The sequence below is a fragment of the Aquila chrysaetos genome, chromosome 9 (genome assembly GCF_900496995.4).
Source record: "Aquila chrysaetos chrysaetos chromosome 9, bAquChr1.4, whole genome shotgun sequence".
Taxonomy (NCBI): domain Eukaryota; kingdom Metazoa; phylum Chordata; class Aves; order Accipitriformes; family Accipitridae; genus Aquila; species Aquila chrysaetos.
Genome location: NC_044012.1, coordinates 7212985 through 7235558, shown reverse-complemented (window position 1 = coordinate 7235558; position 22574 = coordinate 7212985). Strand labels below are relative to the sequence as shown.

The 22574-nt window shown below is 35.4% G+C and overlaps 1 protein-coding gene across 9 annotated transcripts in view; it reads left to right on the top strand.

The window, feature by feature from the left end:
• Nucleotides 1–22574, top strand: part of WWOX (WW domain containing oxidoreductase) — a 548624-nt gene that overhangs the window by 98759 nt on the left and 427291 nt on the right. For all 9 annotated transcript variants that reach the window (XM_030024237.2, XM_030024229.2, XM_030024235.2 and 6 more), the window contains exon 6: nt 21242–21330. In XM_030024237.2, the coding sequence (XP_029880097.1) occupies nt 21242–21330 (89 nt within the window). The remainder of the gene's footprint in view (nt 1–21241; nt 21331–22574) is intronic.

Genomic DNA, 22574 nt, shown 5'->3' with positions numbered 1-22574 from the left:
TAAATACCAAAGGATCTTCTGATTGCAACATTTATAATCACAGTACACATATGCAAGACAATTTTGTGAATTTCTCCTTTTTTGGGGGGCTGTCCGTTTGGGGGGAATTTATACGTACATATATATGTGTGTATATATAAACATGTCTCCTACTTATCAAACTTCTCTCAGAACAGAAGAAGGAAAATTAGATTTTTGTAAGCTGGAGTGATGTGCATGTTCTTATTTTCAATGTATGGTAAAGTAATCTTTCAATTTTATTTTTTAACAGTATTCTATAATATAAATAATCTAGTCTTTTCTTCTGCAGACTGTTTAATTCAGACAGGTTGAAGTTGCCTCCAAAGATTGGCGTCAAATTGAGGAAACCATTCATGTAGTAAATAAGATAATTTGTTTCCGCCCAAAAAGATTAAAATATAGATTTTTTTTTATTTTATTTTATTTTATTTTTTTTACCCCATATGATTTAACACATACAGTACCTGCATCTCTATGATTCCGAATGCATTTTGGAATTAAGTGCTTCTACATGGATTTCTGTTCTTCATTTTCTGCACTACACTTTTAACTTGAATTTCCTGAATTTTAATTAATATAGTCAATAAAGGTCTTTATATATTTCCAAATATTAATAAGTGTTTATGTAATTTCAAAATGTGATGGGAAACTGATGCTCCTTATGAAAGCAGAGCTAGTAAAAATAAATTACAAGTCCTACAGTTTGAGTCTTATTGTATATAAAAACTAGGGAAAGATGTGTTTTGATTCCTGTTTTCTGTGCCATATTTAATTCGAGAATATGTATTTTCTTTGTTCTTCTCATTTTTGTGTCTTTATAAAATCTGTTGTTATCCTAATTGTTCTTCAGCTAGTCTTACAGAATATCAGTCTTACTGCTTATAGTTAAAATAGTAATTATTAAACAAGTTTATGAGAAAATTCTGCTTGATGGAAGTGGAACAAATATTGTGAAGGAAGAGGTTTTTATTTATTTATTTTTTAAAAAATTTTTTTTTTCTTTTGGCCTGAAATGGTCTCTGCAGATATATGGTCTTAGAATACTGTATGGAACGTGATCTGTTAGGATTATCTCTCTTAAGCCCTGCCTATGAAGGGAAGACATGCCAAGTAGCTATAAACTATCTGATAGCATGTGAACTCTTTCACTTTTATTCTAGTGTAAGACTGCCTTTTCTCAAACCTCGGATGCGTAAACACGCTGGCCTATTGCAGATAAAATAGTTCCGGTCCTAAAAAGTTGTAAGCTCCAAAAAGTGAGTTTGCCCTGCCACGGCTTTTGCAAATTTACCCTTAGATGGATTTGGGTGACATTTATCAGCCTTGCCCAGGCTTGCTTTTTACTGCACAGTCCCCACATTTTTCACCCTTCAGATGCGCAGTCTGCTTATTGTACGTCGGTGCCGCGGTCCGCTTTGCTCCAGGCGTGTGCCTTACCGTTTGCGTGCCCGCAGCCCCAGCGTGGTGTCGGGAAGAATGTTTTAGTGGAAAAAGGTGACCTGCATTCTAGAGTTGTTCTTATGGCGTACTGACAGAAACATAAACACAGAGGTAGAATCGGAATGCGTATAAGGGGAAAAAGGAAACCCTTAATATGTAAGTAGTTCTTATCTAGCTTGCAATAGGAGCTGCTTATCCTCAGGCTTGGTTAGTGGAGCCTAACAGGGCACATTTAAGTAGTTATGCAGTCCCCTGATACTTGGTTATGTTCTTTTATGTGATTCTGATAGAAGATTGGAAAAATTGGTAGTTTTGGGGGGGTTGTTTACTTAGGAAAAAGAAAAAGCGGTCAGCTGCTGAAAATTTGGCCCTTATTGTAATGTGGTCTGTATGGGAGTTACTAGCTCTTCTACGGTGGATGTCAGGCTCTTTTAGTGCCCGGGTGGTGGAAACAGGCTTATTAACTCATCTCCACTTAGAGAATAAAATATTTAGATGACAGAGGTCCTAGTAGAGCAACTAAAGTAAAGGTTGCAAACGCTTCTGAGGGGAGTATTTAGGTTACTATCTTTGTTGGGCCCATACAGAATGGCAAGAAACTTTTGCTATTCAGCATGAAGGTTTATTGCTCTACCGAAGGTGGGGTTCACCTCGGTCTGCTTTGATGGTCAGAATAGGTTCAGCATAAGTATACTGCAATTTTAAGTGCATCTCAGATTGTATTAAAGTTTAGAGAAGTCTATATTACATCTCAGAAATCATTCCGGTCTGCCTTAACCATCAAAAACAAAGCAAAATGGAGAAGTTATTTTCTGCATATCCTGAAGACAAAATAATGTGTTGGCTAAACTTCCCACATGAGCTTGGCTCCTTCATAATGCAGTATTAAGTCCATAATGGCTTCTTATCTGTTTTTGCGCAAAGTCCATTCTGGATTATTGGACTCTACATAAAGTTGTTTGCTTTTAAGGTTTTCTTCTTTGTTCTTGTTGATACCCAGCTAACTAACTTCTAGGGATTGATCAGTTCCTGAATATGCAGGTCATTCTGTTCTTACAAGACGCAAGAATTTTTGTGCAGAAACCCTATTTGTCCAGACTGTCCGCCCACACATTTCATCCATAGATATGAATTTCTGAATGCTTTTTAGCCTCAAGCATTAGCACTTGTATACTAAAAATCTGTGTGAGCAGAAAATTGCACTGCAGAAGTGAAGACCAGAATATAACCACAGTGAAAAATCACACTCAGCACAGCTGAAAGTTGAAATATCTTCTCAAAAAATTTCCATGTTAGAAATTTTAAACTAGTTTTTAAATAAACGCATACAACAGATGAACTTTTTCTGAGACTCAACAAAGACAGAGTGACAGTTAGATTACAATCTTTGTTTCTCTTCCCCCTCATGTATTTAGTGTGATTCACACTGTCCTGGCAAATCCATTTAATCAGATTTTGCAAATAAGTATTTCTGAACCTAGTATCTGAAATCATATCTTGGCTCTTAATTATTTAGTTAGTTGACACTAGATTGTCCTAAAGTTTTATAAAACACTAAACACTCTCATACCTTACTGTATATTTGGTAGTTTTGAGTGACGAAACCACTTAGACACCATGACTGTTACCATATCACGGTTTGAAAGGTAAAACAGAACATTATCATCTTTTTAATAGGAACACTATGTGATTCATAGGTGGTGAATATTTCATGCACTTTGCATTTGCCTTTGTGCAGGAAGGTAAATGGAAAGTAAATCCATGTGTACTTTAGACAGTAAAAAGGCATTACTTTGTTACATCATATAAACATGTAGATTTGATTCTCTCTTTACTCATGCTGTAAAAAGAAAGTTTTAAAGTGTTTAGCCATACCTGAAAATGTAAATGCACTAGCCTAATGTAATGCTGAAGAAAAATTAAGACAAATGATACTGCATCCTTGCCACAAACTGCAGCTTGTACAAAATTCACTTTAGTTATTATACTGTGAATACGTGTGCTAAACCTCCTCTGTGTATGCACAATTTATGTTGAATGCAACATGAATCATTTTAATAGACCAAGCAAAAAGTCCCCAAAGTCAATTTTCAAATTATGAACCTTGGAACAGAATATAACAACAATGAACAACAAATAGTTCGGATTTTATTCTGAACTACAAATGAACCATTAAAGGTACAGTATACTCATTCAGAAAAACATTTCCTCCTTATCACCACAATAGTTAAAAAGCATAACAAGAATATTTTTTAAAGGTCAGTTCTAAATTTTCCTTTTTTCTGTACCTTATTAAGAGGTTATTCATGAAAGCTGATGCCATGAAAATTTTAACATCTATTGTGAGACCTGGATGACTCTGGTTAGATTCTGTCTCTGATCTGCCATGTAACCTTGAGAAATTATTTTGTAAGTCTGGTTTTAATGCTTTAAAATTCAGGAATCCATTCAGAATTACTGCCTAACGAACGGCTTGGCTGCAGATGGGTCATTTCAGAGCAAAGCCTTTTCACTGCCTGATTGCAACTGCTCAATGTTACCAGGACACAGCAAAGGTGGCAACAGATGAACACAGGTCTTTTAAAGGTTGGTAAGGAAATAAAATTCAACAGAAAGGATGAAAAAGTATTTGAGCATCAGCTAAAACTGAGACTTGGTAGGTCAGGCTGGCTGTCTAGTCTAGAAAGAGGTGACAGTGTCTGCAGCCCACAGAACGCGTGGCAGGTTGGCACACAGAGTACTAAGTTTTTATGCCCTTTGTGAGTTCAACAGAATTCACATGCTCGTGAAGAAATGCTGCAGAGAAAGAGGCTGGCCTCGGTGCTTAGGACTAGCTCAGTTTAAAATACCAGGACCTAAATTTTGCATTACTGCTTCACCAAGCACTGCATTTCAGAATGTGGATCCTCAAAGTCTTTCCTTAACCTCTGGAAGAACCTAAAATTCTGAAGTACATAAGCTTTTGCAAAGAAATTTCCATGGTAACTTACATGCTTTGTTTTGCCCATCTTTAGAAGTCAATTAGTCCTAATATATCTGAATGCATAAACCTTACTGAGCTGCATGTTAGGTGTGTTTTGTTTACCTGAGCCTTACTTGGTGACTGCTCTTAGATATTGCCTGCTGGATTGGGGTGCTCTGGGAGCTAACGTGGTTGTACCTCCTCCTGTTTTTAATCATAATGCTTAATGGGAGATCTGTCTCTCTCTTTCTTTGTGCTTAAAAGGATTTGAATTAGCAACCTCAGTTTTAGAGGTGAATGTTCAGAGCAGAAGGTGATTGTATCTGAAGGAACCTTTTCTATTCCTTTGCCTAAAATGTCTAAGTAGTCACTCCACTAGAGATGGAAAAGGTTATGCCGTTCGTTTGGGATGTTCTAGGCTTTGCTTCTCATTTGATGCAAGAACGGTAAGAGTACAGCTGAAGTAGGTTAGTTACCCACAGGGATTTGGGAAGGAAATCGGATTTTGTGCGTGTGTCTTTTCCTTTGCCCAAGTGAGAGCGTACAGGCACCGATCATGGTTTGACGCTGTACTTTTGATGAGGGCCATGGATACAGGCAAAATGCTCTGACTGACATCAACAGCCTGATACATTTAAATTAATCTTGCATGGGCAAGATAGCTAAAAGGCTTTGTGGAAGACTCTTAATACAAGGTGCTCAAAGAGGTGCGCTTGGCATCCGATGGACTGAGTATGGCACCTAACACGCCTGGGTTCTCTGGCCTGTCTGTTCTTCTGTCAAGTTTAAGGGTGTTTGCCCAGTTTTTAGTTCTATATCATTACTCTTTTCAAATACGGTGAGGTACATTGTCCAGAGGACAGGCGGAGAAAGTGTGTAATTAGTGTGTTTCACTAGGCTGCGCAGAAGACTCAGCCAGGTGTGGAGGAGATTGGATGGTATTTATGAATGAATGTCATTATTTTGACAGGATGATGAATTAACATTTCTAGCTTTGGAGCCTAAGTTAAAGTGGTTTCATGTGGTCTGGTCAGCACAGGGGCCTGCAGCTTGTGGCACCTTCGAAACGACATCATGTAGCTTGGAAACAAACATTAGCAAACTGAAATGGAAAAATGATCTGCTGAAAGTGATTCAATTCAGGCCTTTACTTTGGCTGTCATACCTCTGCTGCTCTTGATACAATATTTAAATCTTAAATATATTTACTTCTTCAAAGCAAATAATTTAACTTTTTAACTGCAAACCCCTGTTTTTAAAGGAAAGATGAAATTTTCAGTGTGATTTGGTTGCTGTCAATTCTAATGGGAACTGAGTACACTAATAAACCTTTCAAAAGTTTACAGGGGTCAGGTGTGCCAAGGTGTTTACCTTTAAAAATGCACATAGGTACTTGCTTAAGCTTGCTAAATTACTGGATTGAGCTCAGGAAATTAGGAGCCAGATCTGTGATGTTACCATGTACTTTTACAGTGCTGGCAGTTATTTGGTGGAACTTTATTTTTAGGTGTATAATCATCCTATTCTTCAGGAACTTAACACCTTTAGAAAATTATTGCGCAGCAGTTCTGAGAAGCAGCTCAGGGTTTGTTTTTTTTTTTTTGTCTCATCTGTTTACATTGGTTGGTTGTTTTTGGTTTGCGTTTGTTTTTTTTTTTTTTTTTGTGAGGTCCAGCACCATAGCATGAGGCATTTGAAAAAGTGAATTGAAACCAAATGCTTACAAGTGCTAAAAGGCATCTAAATGGTTGGCTTACATATGCTCATCGCCTCACCTACTTCATTGATGGCATCTTTCATTGCTGGGTAATTGTAATTTCACTTACTAAATAATCCATGGATTTAGTTGATTATAGGGATGCTGTTGATTTTTTTAAACAAAATTCAGTACTTTTGGAGCCTTTTCATTTTCCTTTAACTTGTTTCTGTCCTCCTAAAATTGCCTACTTAATCAAAGTCTTATAAATATAAACCTTCTCTGCTTTATCATCTTGGCATATCCTTTCACATGGGCCTGAGAGAATTAGTGAGTCATGCCTTGAAAGTGCTCTGTTGTACCTTGTGCAATTCAGTGTTCTTTAACTGGTCAAATTTACTGTCTAGATTGGAGAAGACAGAATGAAGTAAAAGAAAAAAACACTAAAAAATTATGCTGAATGGTTTTGTGGAAGGGGAGAAAAGGGCTATTTTCACTTAACTTTGTCAGCCATGTAGTTAAAAATAGAAATTGGCAATGGTCATGGGCTTTTCAAGCTACATGTAAGTGAGAAAAATAATCTAACTCTGAAGTTCACAGCCATTGTGTATCGTGGTCAGCTCTGAAAACTTTTTATAAGGTACATCACGACTATGAAAATTTTACCTGAAAATAATGTAAGGACAGTAGGATTCTGTGAACTATTTAGCATAGTCTGTGGAGCACGGCATAGGAACCGTGGGTTTCATATGAAAAACTGCATAGTCCTGACTTCTTATAGCATTGCATTGCATAAAACGATTACAGCTATTATAAAAGCATAAAACTAGCTTGCTTCATCAAAAATTAACTTTCTTTTTTAATTCCTAGAGAAGGAATTTGCCTTTGCATTTTGACTGAGTCTTTGTAAGTAACTTTTTTGATAATTGCATTATTTAAGATGCTACTAATCTAAGCATTTTTGAAAACTGCTATAACTTTTTGGAAGTTAACATTTCTTCTAGAGCAAAAGGTGAAATTTGGTCTAGATTTCCTTGACAAGTTTGTTTATTTATGTATGTCTTCAAAAGTTGCAAGGTGAATGAGTATATACCATTAGAAGAGTAAAAAAAATGCAAGCCTTCATTTCTAATTTTGTATTTTATTCTTCAGTCTGGTAGGAGAACACACACTGTTGCCATGGGGTGGTCATGGATCAGTAATTACATCTAAATGGAACTTGATATATTTTGTTAAGACGGGGTTCAAGCTGCTTATATATACTACTGCAGGTTATTGACTTAAATTTATAGCTATGCAAGTTATGGTGTTTGTAAATTATCTCAAAACTTATTCCTATTCTGACTGTATGTACTGTCGCTGGCTATTTCCTTATCTGCAGTTACTGTGACCCAAACCAAGTACATTATAGGGTGAGACAGTTGCTGTCAGACACCCAACATCTGACTTGCATTTATTTCAAGGCTTTTAGTCGGGACTTTTTATGAAATGGATGTGATAAATTGTCTGCATTTGTTACAAAAATTTGGCAGAAACTTTGCCAAATTTATTCGTTTCTCATTTATTAGCCTCTGGGACAATTTCAAGTGACTGAATGACTTTAAGCAGCCACCATAATTGAGAAATACATTCCTCCAAAGTTGATTATTTTTCCTCCTCCCCTTTGTCCTTTCCTGTATGTAATATTTCACCATAGCTGAATCTGAAATCCAGAATATTTTCATCTATAAGCAACCCCCTTTTTTTAATTATAGAGAAGATAATCCATTATCTCATGGTCTTGCAAGTCAGAACAGAATTTTATGCAGATGAAGAAGCGCGTTTCCCATCTACTAATCCAGAAATCTCCAATTTCAACTGATTTTATGGTATGAAGGCAAAAAATATATTTTGGTGGTTTTTTGGGTTTCTGTTTTGACTGCTCAACTAGCATTCATGTTATTAATTGTGTGTCAGTGACCCACAGAGGTCTAACCGAGATCACTACAATATTGTATCGTGCACTCTACTAAATTCTAAGAGACAGCCTGAGCATCGAAGAGAGTGAAATTTATACTGGTAAAGAAGGAATATGGTTCCACAATCCGTAGAGTTTAGCCCGGGCCAAATAAGATCAGAGAAGGAGCCCTGTGGTTTTGTCCAGGCCGTGAGCCACTTGATCATTCTACTCTCCGATGCATGAGAACCTCTCTAACTGCTGGAGAGATGAGGAAATAGATCTTGCTACAAAAAGCAACAGCAAAAATTTTTGAAAATCCTTTCCTTTTCTTGCAGATTATGAGATGTAAAACTTATGAAAATGATGTGTATGTATGGAAAGATGTTATTTATATTCCATAAGAGTAACATTTATTCCAATATAATGGCAACCCCCCCTTTATTCCTCAGCATCGTGCATTTTCTTCATTTTGTGATATATTATATGGCTTTTTGGTGTAACTACACTTTCAGGTCTTATTGAATAGAATTTATGTGTTGCCTTATAGAAAATTTGTTTCATAATTCATTAATTATTTACTATTACTTGACCTTACAGTACATGAAAAAACCTATCCCATAACTGTAATTTCAATTCTCTCTAGTGTGAAATCAATCACATTCCACATCTTTTATATTATTTAAAATGTGAATGATGAAATTTTCTTGTGCATTTCTCCCGAGTTACTGGGAACTTTCAAACATTAGTGTGTGGGAAATATGCAGGCTGTCCCCTGCAGACCTGGGCAAACTACTGATTGTATTGCAAACACTGCAAAACCATTTGCAATGAATGAGCTGTCCCTTTTTGTAAGTGGAACTGGTGGCTGATGCTCAAAAAAGGCAGTCTGGTGCTGTTAAAGACAAGGAGTACTTTATAAAACTCTACTTCATAGGATTTTTTTTTTTTCTTTGTGTACAAGTAATATTTAGATAAGGACATAGCTTTTAATTAGTACTTCCTCCCTATCTCTGCAACCCGATACCCAAATTGTTTATGCTAATGATATTACGGAACAAGTTTGACGTGTCCAGTTTCCAGCGCTGGTGGGAACCCTTTGGCAATTGGATAACTATAACTGGAGAGTTCACTTCTGAGATTTGTGTACCCTGTACTATGTGACTAAGGTGATGCGTATCATATTTATATTTACAGTTTGGAAACAATTGATGAATGTTGTGGGAAGCAGCCCACTGCATACAAGAAAGTGTTGAAAGTTGTGTTAGTGATACTGGGCTACAGTTTCTGATTACTTTGACAGTAAATTTTGAAAATATGAGTAGCTAAAAGAAAAGGAGAAATCATTAATGCACTTGAGATTTGGAGGAAACTTTTTTTCTGAAAATCTGCAAGGGAAGTATTATCATAAACCAAACAGAGTTTTGAAATGGTATTTTAAACAATAGAGATATGTTTGTGGAACAAATTACATTTGTACCTCTGCCTGCACGAGCACAGAAAAGTAAGACTTTTGTCCTTGCCAAAAAATCTTGCCTCTTATTATTAATTCCTCCTCCTTTTGCCTGCATGTCCATATTTTTTTTTGCTCAACAAGACAGTTTATCAACAAAATATGCTTTTTCTCCATTATTCTTTCAGTAGTTAAATGCCAAAAGTTGTATGTTCTAAAACATGTCCAGACTGCCGTATTGTGTCTTATGCAAAATCCTGACTACTTTAGAAACATATATAATCATATTAAGCAAAAGCCATTCTAGCTATTCACATATACACTTTTATGAAGATCAGATGTAATTGATTGACAGTATTTAATTTTGCTTAATCGACAAAAGCTTTTTAAATATAGGTTTTCCTGATACCTGAGCATAGTTAGGAAAAAATTCTGAGTATATGTAATATTATACAAGGAAATAAAGTTAATTTTCTTGAAATATACAGTACAGTGTATAGATGGAGTTTGGGAAAAAATAGTAAAATGAAAAGTATAATGCTATTTTCCTAAGCCACATTTGCTAAATGCAGACTTTTGCAAGGTCAGCAGTTATACTGGAGTTGAGCAGAAATGGCTTCAGTGGCTTTAACTTTACCAGTGCCCTTGATGAGGTGCAGAGTTGTCAGTATTCTCGTAAAATTCCTCAGTGATGGCTTCTTCTGTTCTCTTTATTTCCTTAAGTGAACATCTGTCTAATTGTTCACCTCCATTGCTTTAGTGCTTTCCTCATGCTTTCTCTGTTTCCAGACAATAAACTTTATTTTCTTCATAAGAATTCAGTCTACGCAAGGGTATTAGGCAGCTTGTTTGCACCTTTTAATTTCTGGAAGTTTTCCAGAAGGGCTTTTTGCTGTAGTTCCAATGGGTTCATCAGTGAATCATGTAACATAATGCAGCATTGTGTTTGGGTTTTTATCCGTTACCTTCTGTTTATAAACATCTGTTTGGAAATTTTCTTTTTGAAATTTTTTTATGTGTTTTACATTTTTGCATGTGGCATATGGGTAAGATATACAGTAGCTGCTATTTTTTCAGGTGTTCAGGTAGGTACAGCCAGTATTTACCTTAAAATTTGGGAAAAGCCTAAGCTACTTGCTTAAAAAGCAAAATTTTAAGGTAGAATATGTGCCAGTTATTTAGCTATGTAACAACAGCCGTTACATTAAAAACAATTTAATAATTGAATGACTACATTAAAACGTGGTATTAACACTTACGGTTGCAAAACTGCAGAAGGCATCTGAAAAGTCTTTCTGGCCAGTAGAGAGAGTATTACTCACAAACTTAGCATGCTGCTTCTCTTCATCTTCAGTTCTTTGTGTTCGGTTTTGCTTCTTTTATGAAGGGGAAAGGCAGTGGTGGTTGGGTTTTTTTCTTCCTTGCTTCCCTCTCCCTCTTATCTATAATGCATTTATATCAATCTTGCACACCTATTCTTCAGGCAAATATTTAAAGTAGGTTGTTATTATGCTTTTCTTGCTGCTTTACTTGCTGTAATGGCAGCACCTCCTTGTTTTGTATGTACAAATACTTGTAAGAATATAATTTTTAAGGCATATTCTCCATCCTTGTCACTGTATTGTTCATTGGCAAGTTGTATTTAGGAAATAAGTATTCTAGTAAGTGTAATGAGAGGTGACCATCAACTCTCCCGTTATATTGCTGCACGAGACAATTATTTTCTGGAGTACTTTTGTTATCTAGAGATCAAAATTTTATCAGAAAATTCATGTATATTTAGTAAATGAAAATTTCAGAGCCTTTCATGTTGGTGGTGCTTAAAAATAAGACACTTGATTTTGGACTTCATTCACATTTACACCAAAGCCATTTTAAACTTTCTTAATTATTAGAACAATGGGACATGGCCTTATGACCCCTCCTGTCTGTGTCTGAATGCCGTCAGCTTTATGCATCTGTAAAATACACAGTCTAGACTTTGATCTCAGATTTTTAGACAACCCTGGAATTACATTACATTTTTAATTATGTGTTTGGTTTTATATCTATACTGCTGATTACAAGTAGAACAAAATGATTCCTGAGATGGACCCCATTTTCACAGAAATTTAATTCCAGCCTTTGTGTTTATTTTGTTCATGTTTTCTTTGTCATGCAATCTTTATTTCTTTAGAAAGAAAGTACAGAAAAACTTCCTCCTTTTAGGATCACAGATTAGTGGCATAATGGCAGGTTTCCATACTCTAGTACTGTTCATTTGAACACTCCTGATATTTTCTTGAGCATGCAGAAAGGCTTAATATTTTTCTTCAAGTCTATATTGTATATATTGAGTGTATATTAAGAACCTGATCCTGCCAACCCTTATTTGTACAAGAAATCTTTACTAATGTGATTCAGTCCTTTTATTTCACTTTCTAAAATTACTTACATAACAATGTGAACATCTTCACTGTATCTCTTAGCGAGGGAATGCGAACAGTTGTGGAAACAAAAGAATTTGTATATGTGTGTATTTTTTTGAGGATACTGTTCTGTAAGATATTTACATTATATTGTTTAAAGTTAGAAGATTGTAACTGTGAACTGCCAATTGAAATGCCTTGAATAGCTAATTATTCAGTTCTTTCATTTCTTTGTTTGTCTCATATATTTATTTCTATTTATGTTGAAGCATCCTGAAATTATTCATGACTAAAGGAGTGATGACTTTTAACCATATTGATATTTGTATTTTCCTACTATTAAGAGTGGGGGGAAAGAACTGCACCTTAAATCTTACTGGCTAGCTTTGATGTACTTCAAACTAGCTGCAATGCATTTTTAAACCTGCAGACGTCACTGTACTGCCAATTAATTGTGCTACACTAAATGTTCATATAGCACTATGACCACATTTAAAATGTGTTGCTTCCATCTAGCAATTATAGCACTTTGTTTTTAATCTAAAACAATTTTGTCAGATTTATTTTAATATTGTGCCTTCATTTTCAACATTCCGCTAAAGGAAATAGTATGCTTTCCTTTTAACTTGCATAAGCCATGTCCTAAGACTGTCTTTAATTATTAGTTATTGTTGTTTCAATACAGATTTATGAACTATTTATTTTGTGTCATATAACATACCATTTTTAAGCAACATTTTTCAATCTGAACATAGCTTCCAGGAGGGCAAGCTGCCCAGAACATCAGTGATCTCACAGTTATTACTTTGTGTCATATATAATCTTGTTTTTTCCTGCAACAAATAAATCTTTGGGCCTCCCTGCAAAAAACATTTGTGGTTACAGTATAATAAAAATAAACCGTTTGTCGTGACTGCAGCTGACATTTATCAGCCTATTTGTGGGTGCTCTTTCTCTCTCTGTATAATACGGAACATAATTTGTCACTTTGTAAATACATTCCAGCCTAAATCCCTGCCAGCATCTGTTAGTGTTTGAAGGATTAATGCACTGCACAGTGCATGTCTGCACTTTCAGGCAACAACATAGCTTATGATTATGGATCATGAGAGAACAGGGAAAAAGGGTTCATTTTGTATTTACTTAAACATTGTTGCCCTTTTGACCATCATGCTTTTCTCATCTTGTTTGTCATCTGTAGTAGGGATGCTAACTTCTCCTCTATGTATAAGAACTCTGTGTGAAATCCTGCTCTAAGTTTTATACATCAGTGCATGTATAGCTGTACGTATAAGATAACACATCTTTAATTTTATGGATAATTAACAACAATAATATTCTATTGCAATAGGGATGTGACTGGTTTAGTCTGTTTAGAAATACTGTTTTTTCGTCCAGCCTCTGCCATTTCCAACAAATCCAATATTTGCCTCCTATATTGCATATTTCTCAGCAACCCCTAAACTGGGTTTATTTAATCTTAAAAACTTCAAATGGAGGAAGTTTTTAAAAGGAAACAAAGTCTGTAGCTTCTAAATTATCCCAGTGCTGTTTGCCTTGTTGCTGTTTTTGAAAATGTATTCTGCTATCACTTCAAATCTTGCAGAATGAAAAGAATTGAAAGCATTTGAATAGGAGGCTCTCCACAGTTGAGATTCTGTTACATGTTCCCAGGCTCCCTCGATTATTCTGTAAACAAGAAGATATGTTTATTAGAATAGTAAACCATATACATGTAATATATTGCCAAGATTATTTGAGATTCCCCAAGATAAATTCAAATGAGCTTTACAGGAATGGGCGTTTGGAGACGGAAATAAGTGATCTATATCCAGGGAAAGAAAAAAAAATCCAGCTAAAAGTAGGCTCCCAAGTAAATACCCACAGTTCACGTACATTAAGAGCTAAACAAATTCCTATTGCCAAAACCTGCGGTAGATTTTTTTTTTTTTAAATGCGTGTAATTTCTTGTTATTGAAGCAGATGTGTACTGCCTGCATGTGCATCCAGGAAAAATCAGGGACATTTGGATCCTACAAATTGACGTATTCTGAAATTATAGTCTAGTAATTTGTGTGTGTGTGTGTGTGTTTTTGTTCTCTCTGGTTAAGGAATAAATAATTTAAAAAATGTCCTTAGGAGACTGACTTCTCTTACTCTTTTTAAGCATGATTTAGGATTGCTGTGGCATAGTTTACTTCTCTGAAGATATTAATTTCAGAAAGAAATGCAGATATTTTTCCTTTTTTCCTTTATAATTATCTTCAGAAGATATAAAAAGCCAAATTTACAGAGATATTGATCTAGGAGTTAACTAATGTAAAGATTGTGAAATAACGTTATTGCTTATTGTAGTGGTATTTATTACAGAAGATTCATGAAAAAAGATATTAAAATCTGAAAAATGAAGCAACCACAAAGAAATGAATAAGTGTATTTTGCATTTCTTTTTCTGTGTAGACATTTACTAATAGAAAGAGATACAGTTTTAAAATTATTGGGGAATTTAGAATTACTATTGCATGACCAAGAAAATCCTTCCACGTCCAAGTTAAATATACAAACTATACCTAGAGACTTTAGTCACATTGTTGTATTTGTGACATAGATTTTAAATTATAGGTAAATTAAGTATTTGGAAGAAGGAAAAATACTGCTGTGAATAGTGATTTGTTTAAATGTGAGGACCAAATGCTGGGTTGGTGTACAGCATCCTCAGAAACTGAACTCCTTCATATCAGGTCATCTTTATTACTCTTCCACGTCTCTCATCTTCAGAATTTCAATGGCTTGGGTTTTGCCTTTATATTTAATCTCTACCTAAAGGAGGATCCAGACTTCTCTGTTGCTTTTATAACCCAGTTAAGCTCAACAGTTAAATCTCCAGTTCAGATGTTTGTTCTAGGCTATCATGTGTGCGGAACTGCCATTGCAACTTTAAGACATTCATTTGCAGTACAATCCTACTACAGCCTGAGGGCTTCAGTTTTTTCTGAAGAGGCCTCTTACCTCTCTAAGTTGTAGATGATGCCAAAAAGATAAGTGCTGTTCTCTGCCAAACATCCATAAATGTTCTGGAGAAGGGATAGAGACAAGGAAAAAAAAAAAAAATTAATTCTTCAAGTTAAAATGTAGGTCCAAGGATGATCCGTAATCCTAGCAATTTGCAGGCTCATACTGACCCATTAGGTCTTTGTATATGTGCTTGGATACTTGACTTGGATAAAGGCAACCCCTGCAGGAATTCCATTTTTGTGAAGAACATGAAGATCTAGTTACTTAAGCAGGAAGAACCAGGCTTTACAAAATCAAGTTTTGGGAGAGCTCATGCACAGCATGAAAACATGTTTGGTAGGATTGAGCGAGATGAATCGTAGAAAAGTTTGCACCAGCAATTTACAACTAAAGTACAGGTAAAACAAATATGTTGGGAAATAGTGAAACCAAGTATTACTAAATAAATTGTCTTTCTAAAGAAAGAAAGAAAATCCTTTTCATCTCTGATTTTCATGAATAATCATAATTAGTCCCAGCTATTTCCTTGTACGTCACGTAAATGGGTTAATAAAATAATTAATATTTAGGATACTGGTTTGTGTCGTGTACCTTCTTCTCTTGCATAAAGTTAGTGAACCTTTGAAAGTACTGTGTAGAAATTGCTGATATTGGGGGATGGAGGGGAAAAAAACTAGAAAAATGAGTGTAAAAATGTTCCACCACAGTGTCTTCTAATGAACTTTATTAAGGTATATCAAATGTAGCAGAAGAACATATTATTAAAGCACCTAGCACGTATGTTGGATTACTCTTAAAGCAGTATGATTCATCTGTCCCAATCAGTTCCATGAGAAGTAGCTGCATAGCATTCAAAGCACACAACAAGATGAAGCTGGCGTTACATAAATACAGTTTTGCATGAGGTACCAAATGTTGACTACATTAGGGACAATAATACTTACAGTCCTAATCCTGAGTGAAAGCCTTTTTCCCTATTATGTACCTCCATAAATAGTGCATGGCACTGGCTATTGACTGTCATAAGCTATGTGTCAAATTGTAAGATGTGCTTCTAAAACATGCTCTACTTTGTCCTCAACATGGAAATATGGGTTTATTTGGGCATTGCTTGTCATATGCTGAGTTTTGGCTATTTGTTTACTTTACCTATTTTAAGATAATTCCACAGACTCTTCCTCAGCTTTGATGTCAAATTCTTTTTTTTTCTGAAGATTTTCTGTTTCTCACACTGCATATAAGAACTATTTGCATTCCAAGATGTTGTCATCAAGATTTTTCTTTATCAAATTAAACTGCTTTTTACCAATTTATTACATTTTCAGTTCCTCAAAGTCAGATATTTTTGTTGTGCTATGCATTCAGTTTTGAGTTAGGGACTTTCAAATATCGAAGATATATACACGATATTTTTTGAGAGTAAAATTATACAGTAAATTATCTAGTGTCCACTATGTTACATTTTAAGTAGGCCCTTACAAAATGACTTGTACTTACATAAGGTACAGGGGCTACAGCATATTTATTAAGACTCTTCAACTCTGTATGAAACTGGAGCAGTCAGAAGTAATGGTGTCTGCTGAAAGATTCTTTATCATATGAATTTACTTTTAGTCATCTATTATTTATTTCAGCTATTTTATATGCCATTATAATAAATATTATGACAGAGAAAGCTTTTATGCTTCAACTTATTGTACTGCTCTTCACTTCCTTGCAATCCTTCAGGAAAATGTAGCTATGCTTTACCTATATTTAACGTAAATCATCACTTACATTTGAATGAAAAATTCACTATGAAAAAAGGCTCCTTCTTCAATACCAAGACACAAATGCACAATCATGTTTACTGCCAAACTACTCTACCATGCAGTGTTCATTTTTAAACAGTTTTTAAGCTGTAAAGTCAATACATTGCATATAGTGAAATTGCTTGCTTTCTGGATGTTTTCACTTTCTTGTTAGTTTCTGGCTCAATAAGCATTTTTCTAGCATGAGTGCAAAATATAACCAATTGCACTTAGGCATTTTTAATATTTTTGCTCCAATAGGGAGCAGCTTACATACAAAACTAAACAAACTGTTTTCTGGTGTTATTTAGAGTAATGAAACTTACCTGGAAATACTGATAAAATGGTTTTGGAACTGGGCATAAAACCGGGAAATACAAGAGAAATTTTTTTCTTTGCACTTTTTAAGATGTTATTGTGTTGTGTTTAAATGAGGACTTGTTAGGAACCGGAGAGCGATCCGCCTTCGGCTGTTTCTTCAAAGGCAGGATGCTGCTGCCTAGACATTGTTAGCCTTGAACTGCTCTTTGGGCTTCGTGAAATGCAAATACTCCCCATCCCAAAAGCACTGTTCCAGTTGGTTGTAGCTGACCTTGTTTTCACAAGGTTCAGTAGACAGCAGAAGCATATCCTTCTCTTGTGTCTGTTCTCCTTTTGGCCAGTTTGCGAAGCTGGTCTGAGTCTAGTTGTGAAAGTGGTTTTGGACACAGTTGGGACATTTGTCCCGAGGATCTGCAGCAAGGGCATCCGCTCATTTTGCACGGGCTCTCAAAAGCGCCATGTAGTATTGATCCTGTGATTTAGAAGTGAGCTCTTTAAATTATTCTACACTCATGTTATTTAGTTTCCCCTTAAATGACGTAATTGAAAATATAGTAGAGGTAGCATTAATATCTTTTGTTGATTTAATTTTTAAAGTTCTGGAGTTTTCTGCCTTAGCGTGTTGATTTTACAATGTCAGTTTTAAGACTGCCTTCTGTGTTTGGGAAAGTGACAAGTCCCATTTAAGATTTCACAGCATAAAATGAGGCATAATTCAGTACTGAAAATATGTGAAGTGAAATGGTGAGAGACATCACCATAATACAATTATGACACATTAGATCAGGATTTGCAGCATACCATTAACAATCAGTTCTGACTGTGGATTACAATTACAGTTACGATGCCTTTTAGCAAAAGTGGTTTTTAGTTTTATTTTTTATTAAAAAAACATGTCTTCTTTTTCTATAAATACCACAATATGTGCTACCTAGGCTGATAGGGAAAGAGGAAAAACATTATAACAAAGGTAATACTGAGCTACTGTAAGAAAACAAAAAAACCTTCTACTTGTCATTGACTGGAGGTATCCTTCCATTATTAAGAACATACCTTGCAATTGTATTGCCTTATTCATAGTTTTTTTTTAAAGAAAGTGTGACATAGAAGTAAGAATGGGAAAATCTGGAATGAAAATGATTTGATACTAAAGGCTTAGCATTTCACATTCTTAAACTATAGTAGGAATTGATGGTCTACAAAATACCTCTGTGCAATGAGAGGTGCTTGAATCTCAGTTGACAAGGGAGAATCTGAAACGGAAAAGTTGGGGAACTTGCCTAAGCTCATGGTATGTAAACTGATTCCTTCCCCAGTTACTGTTTGGAGAAAATACTCACGCTTGTCTTTTCGCATGCCTTCGGAAGCTGAGGTGGCAAGTTTTGATCTGAGTGCTTTGGATGTCACATGCTCCAGTTTTTCCGATGAGGAAAACGGAGCAAAAGGGTGTCTCTGTGCTCAGTATGTACCTTGTGTATATATGAAGGAAATACAGACTGTTACCATCAGGTTTTTAAAAAGCAAAAGCAGGGAGAAAGTTGAAAAAAAATTTCATTTTGCCATTTGCCTTTGCTGACCTATTCAGTGGAAAAAATTCCTAAACCCATCCTTTTTTTCCTTCTCCATTTTTCCTTTTTCAGGTCATTTTAGATACAGTTTCCTGAATTTCTTAACAAATGTGTTCTTTGTCTTTTTTTCTAACTGTATGTGGATCAAAGCTAAAAGAAAAAAAGGTGAAGTAAAGAAAATGGAGTTTGAATAGAAAGGTGGTCTCATTTCATTGATGGAACTGGTACAGAAGAAACATAATTACAGTTCTCATTTGCTGTCTGATGGTCAACCATTTATCACTTTCAATAATTTATTTATGATTTTTAAATTTCTGATTTTTAAATTTTCAATATACTAATCCACAAATCCAGGCCAGTCTTAGTCTGTTTAATTTCTAAATCTGAAAGTATTTTGGAGGCATCATACTTTTTTTTTCTTTTGGACTTGAAATACACAGACACCTCTCTTCTATTCTTGGAATCAGTTGCAGAAGTCACTAACACGTGACACCAAGAGGAAAAGCATTACCTGGGTAATATCATGTGGACTTGAATCTGTGTCCCCAGGAGGACAGTAGCAAACAGCTTGTGGTATAGTCTGTTGGACTACTTGATTATTATTTTTTGTTACTCCCTTTATGTCCTGTATATGTAGCATTCTTGTCCTTTGACCCGTGGAAGCTACAGGATAATGTTTCAACTGAGGAAAGCAGAAGCAAAATAAACCCAACTATGCCCACTACTTCTCTATTAAGTAAACAGCTTTGAGCTGCAAAGTTGAAGAGAAGTTGTTATGGAACTCTATTGCATAATGCAAGGCAGCAAGTCTTTCTTAAGTTTCTGACCATCACACAGGAGAAAGTATTTACCCAATAGGGCAAAATGAATTCCAGAATGATGTGCATCTTGTGAGGGTAAAAACCTCTTCGTAACAAAGCTTGGTTTAGCATTTTCAGACTCCATCAATTGATACTTCCTATGGGAACTGAACCTGTCGAAATTTTAGTTGTATTTATTTTGCTGACCTGATAAGTCTGACTGGAGTGGGACAACAGGAATTTGAGTGACATTCTGTTTAAACCCAACCTGTAAGGTAATTGCAGCGGGCAGAATGGGTGCTAGCGAAATAGAAAGCAGATGTAGGGAGAAAAGTACCAGAGGTAATGAAACACAGAGATCAGATGAATTGCTTGAACTTGGAGACAATGGGAGCGCTCTTTTTGGCTTCCTTCTGTGCTGACATGCATGCTGCTTCCTTTTTGTTCCGCCAGAAGCGCTCATTGTATAACCTCGTAATCGCAGTAGATCCCCCATTGCACCATGGTGCTAAGCTCCTGTTGCCTCTCCACTCAAATGCTGCCTTTGCTTGCATAGTACCACTGTTAACTGCTCTATCTTTTTCTAACTTTTTCTTTTAACAGTGCTAATGTCCAGTCTGAACCATGACTGTTACATGTAGGTGTAGGTAGCATGTTGGAATTACATGAAGTGTCCCTCTAATTTCCTTTTTGCTGAATAAGCTAAGCAGAGTGGACTGAAAGTTGACGTGTTTAGGTTTAGGAAGAGTACAGGGCTTTTGCCAGCCTTCTTTTATGTACCAGAGAGTTTATGTGGTGCTGGGCAGCAGTGAGTCTAAAAGTGAGGGTGAGACAAATACACACGTTCTTAATTCCTTAGGGGATCTATGTGACTTACATGTCATGACAGTTGGTGTTTTGCAGTGGATCACAGATGTATTAAAGTGTAGCGTTTGTGGAAGAACTGAAGACAGCTGTTGGATGTTGTGGTGCAGACACACGGCTGCAGTCAAATGAAAGGTAGTTCAGAACTGTGGCTTGCAAGAACCACAGCCCACTTGATTCTGCGATGACTTTCACTTTAGTGATTGCAATGAAAATAGACTTTTGGTTCATTTTGTTCTGAGATTTGGAGTGTAAGTGTTTCCAAAGGTCTGAGAACAGGGATCTTAAAGCTGAAAATATTTGGAAGAGTTGTTCTGGTGGTGCCTAAGGTTAGCACCTTCAGGTTAACCTGTCATTTTGTGGGATTGCATGTCATCTTCTAGGTGAAAAGTTGGTTTTAAGTACATACACAATTTCTTTAGAAGATATTATGCACTGGTAAACTCTTATTGTTCGGAAAACTGTGTAGGCTGATCAGTTGTTTTCTATACTAATTTTATACTGTCTTTTATATCACCTGCTATGAACAATAGATTGTTTTGGATTAATATGTGCAAGTTTGAATTTAGCTGGTTTTATAGAGTATTTACCAAGTATTTTTCTATTGGTATGGTATGTAAAAAATACCATGCATTAAGAATAATATTTACTCTACTTTTTATTTCATGAGTTATATAAGTTTCACCAGCAAAATGGAAAAAAAGATACCATATTAACCTTAACACTACCTTGTGTCAATTCATTGTACTATATAAAGCTGTGTGTTACATAGCTTTATGTTTTTAGCAGAACCGCTTTTGGCACTAAATGTTGCGGTCGTCCATTCTTTTTGATGATTTGTATTCACTTTGGGGTTATAATGTTAAACAAGGGAATCGGACAAGTTTCATAACACATTTACTGTAACATGATACTGTGAACTACACTTGTTGTTATTTATCTTTTTTTATATTTTCTCTTGTTCCAGCATAAAGCCAAGGTAGAAGCAATGACCTTAGACCTTGCTTCTCTTCAGAGTGTGCAGCACTTTGCTGAAGCATTCAAATCCAAGAATGTGTAAGTACTCAGAAAATTACATGTAATAATTTCTTGTTATTTTAATGTCTTTATCAGCTGAGCACGGTTGGCAGAATTCACCATAGATGGACTGATCAGCAACCACAGTTAGTGAATAATCTTTTCACAGGATTTCTTTTTAATGTAAATTAAAAATCATTTGTTTTTCTCTCTCAAAAAAAAAAAAATTACAGATCTCTTATTATTCCATGCGTAGCCCCAGCTTTAAAGGGGGCATTGATACCCCTGGGGCTATTGAAAAAGGCCAAAGCTGAACTGCATAAAAAACAGCTCAGGCAAATTTTATCAGTTTTGCAGTAGTTTGGAAGAGGTCAGGGATGAGCAGTTAGTGCACTCCTTGCCTTACTTTCTTTTCTAACCTTCTCTCTCTCTCTTTTTATTTTTAAAGCATTAAAAAAAATAGCCCTATGAGCCGGACAGCTCCATTTTCCAGATCTGTATCTGGAATAGTCCATAACTAAAAAAAATAGGGGGAGAGGGGATGATAATGACATCAATGATGATAATGACTTAACAATAGACAAATTTATATGGAGATAATCAGGTTAGCTTCCAAATGGTTTGTTTAATTTAGCTTGAACAGAACAATGAATCTCTAAATTGAAGAAATTATTTGAAATCTTTAAGTGCCAACTCTTGACAATAAGTTCTACACTTTGTGCTTTTATCCACAGTTTGACCCATTGATTGTTGTGAGTATTCAAACTTAGGTTTTTTTCTGCAAATACTTCTGTAACACATATACATCTTACTGTACTTCTCAAGAGAATATGGCCTCTTAGACAGCTTTCAAAATATATTGTCGTAGGGAAAATATATAACAAAGAATGCTTTTTCACTTTTGAAATACTGCCAAAGCTAAATCTCACATGGATAGACAGATGACATTTTAGTACTTATAGGTCTTTTAGATTCAAAGAATTGTCAAAACTGACTTCTAACACAAGCTCCTTTACTGCCAAAATCCTTGGTAACAATATTTTCTTATCATATATCATCTTCATATATTAAAACTTTCTTGAAATGGAAAGACAAAATCTTGCAGTATTGCTGCTTTAATACTAACTTGGTTTCATAATATAAGAACAGTAAGTGTTTTAATTTAGCTTCTTCATGCTTTTAATATGCTACATTTCTTTAAAAACTATATGGTACAGTGAAAAGATAAAACCACCCTTCTTCCAAATGCAGCTCTTAACTTGATTTGTGTGTTGCAGATCAGT